At 51.2% G+C, this 1,475-nt stretch overlaps 1 protein-coding gene across 1 annotated transcript in view; it reads right to left on the reverse strand.

Moving 5' to 3' along the window:
- Nucleotides 1–6: 6 nt before the first annotated feature.
- Nucleotides 7–1,475, reverse strand: part of tom1l2b (target of myb1 like 2 membrane trafficking protein b) — a gene marked incomplete at its 5' end in the record, with an annotated part of 13,203 nt that continues 11,734 nt past the window's right edge. The window contains one exon of the mRNA XM_017310674.1: nucleotides 7–1,332. Coding sequence (XP_017166163.1) covers nucleotides 1,199–1,332 — 134 coding nt within the window. The remainder of the gene's footprint in view (nucleotides 1,333–1,475) is intronic.

Raw genomic sequence — 1,475 nt, forward strand, 5'->3', positions numbered from 1 at the left:
ATCCAACATGGCGGCTCAGAGTTCAGATCCAACATGGCGGCTCAGAGTTCAGATCCAACATGGCGGCTCAGAGTTCAGATCCAACATGGCGGCTCTGAGCTCAGATCCAACATGGCGGCTTCGCTCTGCAACCAGAATCACCAGCGACAACAAAACCCAGGAAACCAAAGGAAATCTCTAAAAAGTGCAATCTTCACGTTGATTAGTGTTCTGGTGACTTCAGACTAAAACCTTCATCTTCATCGTCTGATTTCAACCGACGACATAAATCCTGATCAGCAGCAGCGGGTGGGGGAGGGGGGAGGAATCTCTTCAGCAGAAACAGAAGCAACAACATTAAAGTCCAGACATGATGCCAGTTGATCCTCAGCTCAATAAAAACACTTAAATACTGATCACAGAATAAATTACTTCTGCAGTTCAATGGAAACGCTCGTTGCCGCGGCGACTAAGCGCCGGTCTGGGATGTAAACATCTCGTTTGTGGCGCTGCGACTCATTTCTGAAAACAAATGTGGCGTTAAAGGTCAGGCCTGTGGAGATGTCAGCAAATCATAAGATTAATAACACTGATGATGTGCAAACGCCATCCGTGGTGTGAAGCTGAATCAGAAACAGGAAGTCAAATTGAAACGTTTGGTCCTCTAAACGAGTTCAGGACGAAACAAACAGTGAAGGCAGAGCCGGCCCAAGGCATGAGCAAATGCTGCGGCAGCAGCTTCTTTAACAGTCAGGTTTAATGCAAGGGGCCCCCGCGATGGGGGACAGGGGCCCCGGGGGGCTTTGGGCCGGCCCTGCCAGCAGCTTCAGTTGGATCAACAGGAAGTTCCCGCCTTTCTTCTTCCTGTCGCGTCATGGAGGGTTTTCCCTTTTAGTTCTGAACAGAAACTAATGAAACCAGCGACTCTGAAACGCAGAGCCAAATATACACCAAACATTTACACATTTACAAACCAACTTGGAGATGATTTGACTAGGACAAACATCAGAGAGGACAGTCAGTCCTACAGAACCAAACGGGTCGGTTCTGCTGAGGAGCAGCTAAAACAAACCCAACGCTGATCTGAGGGCCGTCCTGCCTCAGAGTTACTGAAAACGTCTGGAAACAGGAAGTGGGAAACAGGAAGCAGGAAGTGGGTGACCTGGGGCTGCAGCCGTTCTGGTCCGGAGACGTAGGGGGGTCAGCGGGGGCTGATGGTCTACATGGCCAGCAGAGCGTCTTCCTGTCTCCCCGTCTTCTTCCTGCTGGGCGTTCCCTGCGTYGCGCCACYGGGGGGCGACGGCGGGCCGGTCTCGGCGGCTTTGGCCCGTTCCTCCAGGAACTTATCGAACTCTGGAAGGAGGAGAGCCAAGATGAAGCTAAACGGAGCTAACTGATGCTAACTGCAGCTAAACGGAGCTAACTGAAGCTAACTGCAGCTAAACGGAGCTAACTGATGCTAACTGCAGCTAAACGGAGCTAACTGAAGCTAACTG

The sequence above is a fragment of the Poecilia reticulata genome, linkage group LG19 (assembly GCF_000633615.1).
Source record: "Poecilia reticulata strain Guanapo linkage group LG19, Guppy_female_1.0+MT, whole genome shotgun sequence".
NCBI lineage: Eukaryota > Metazoa > Chordata > Actinopteri > Cyprinodontiformes > Poeciliidae > Poecilia > Poecilia reticulata.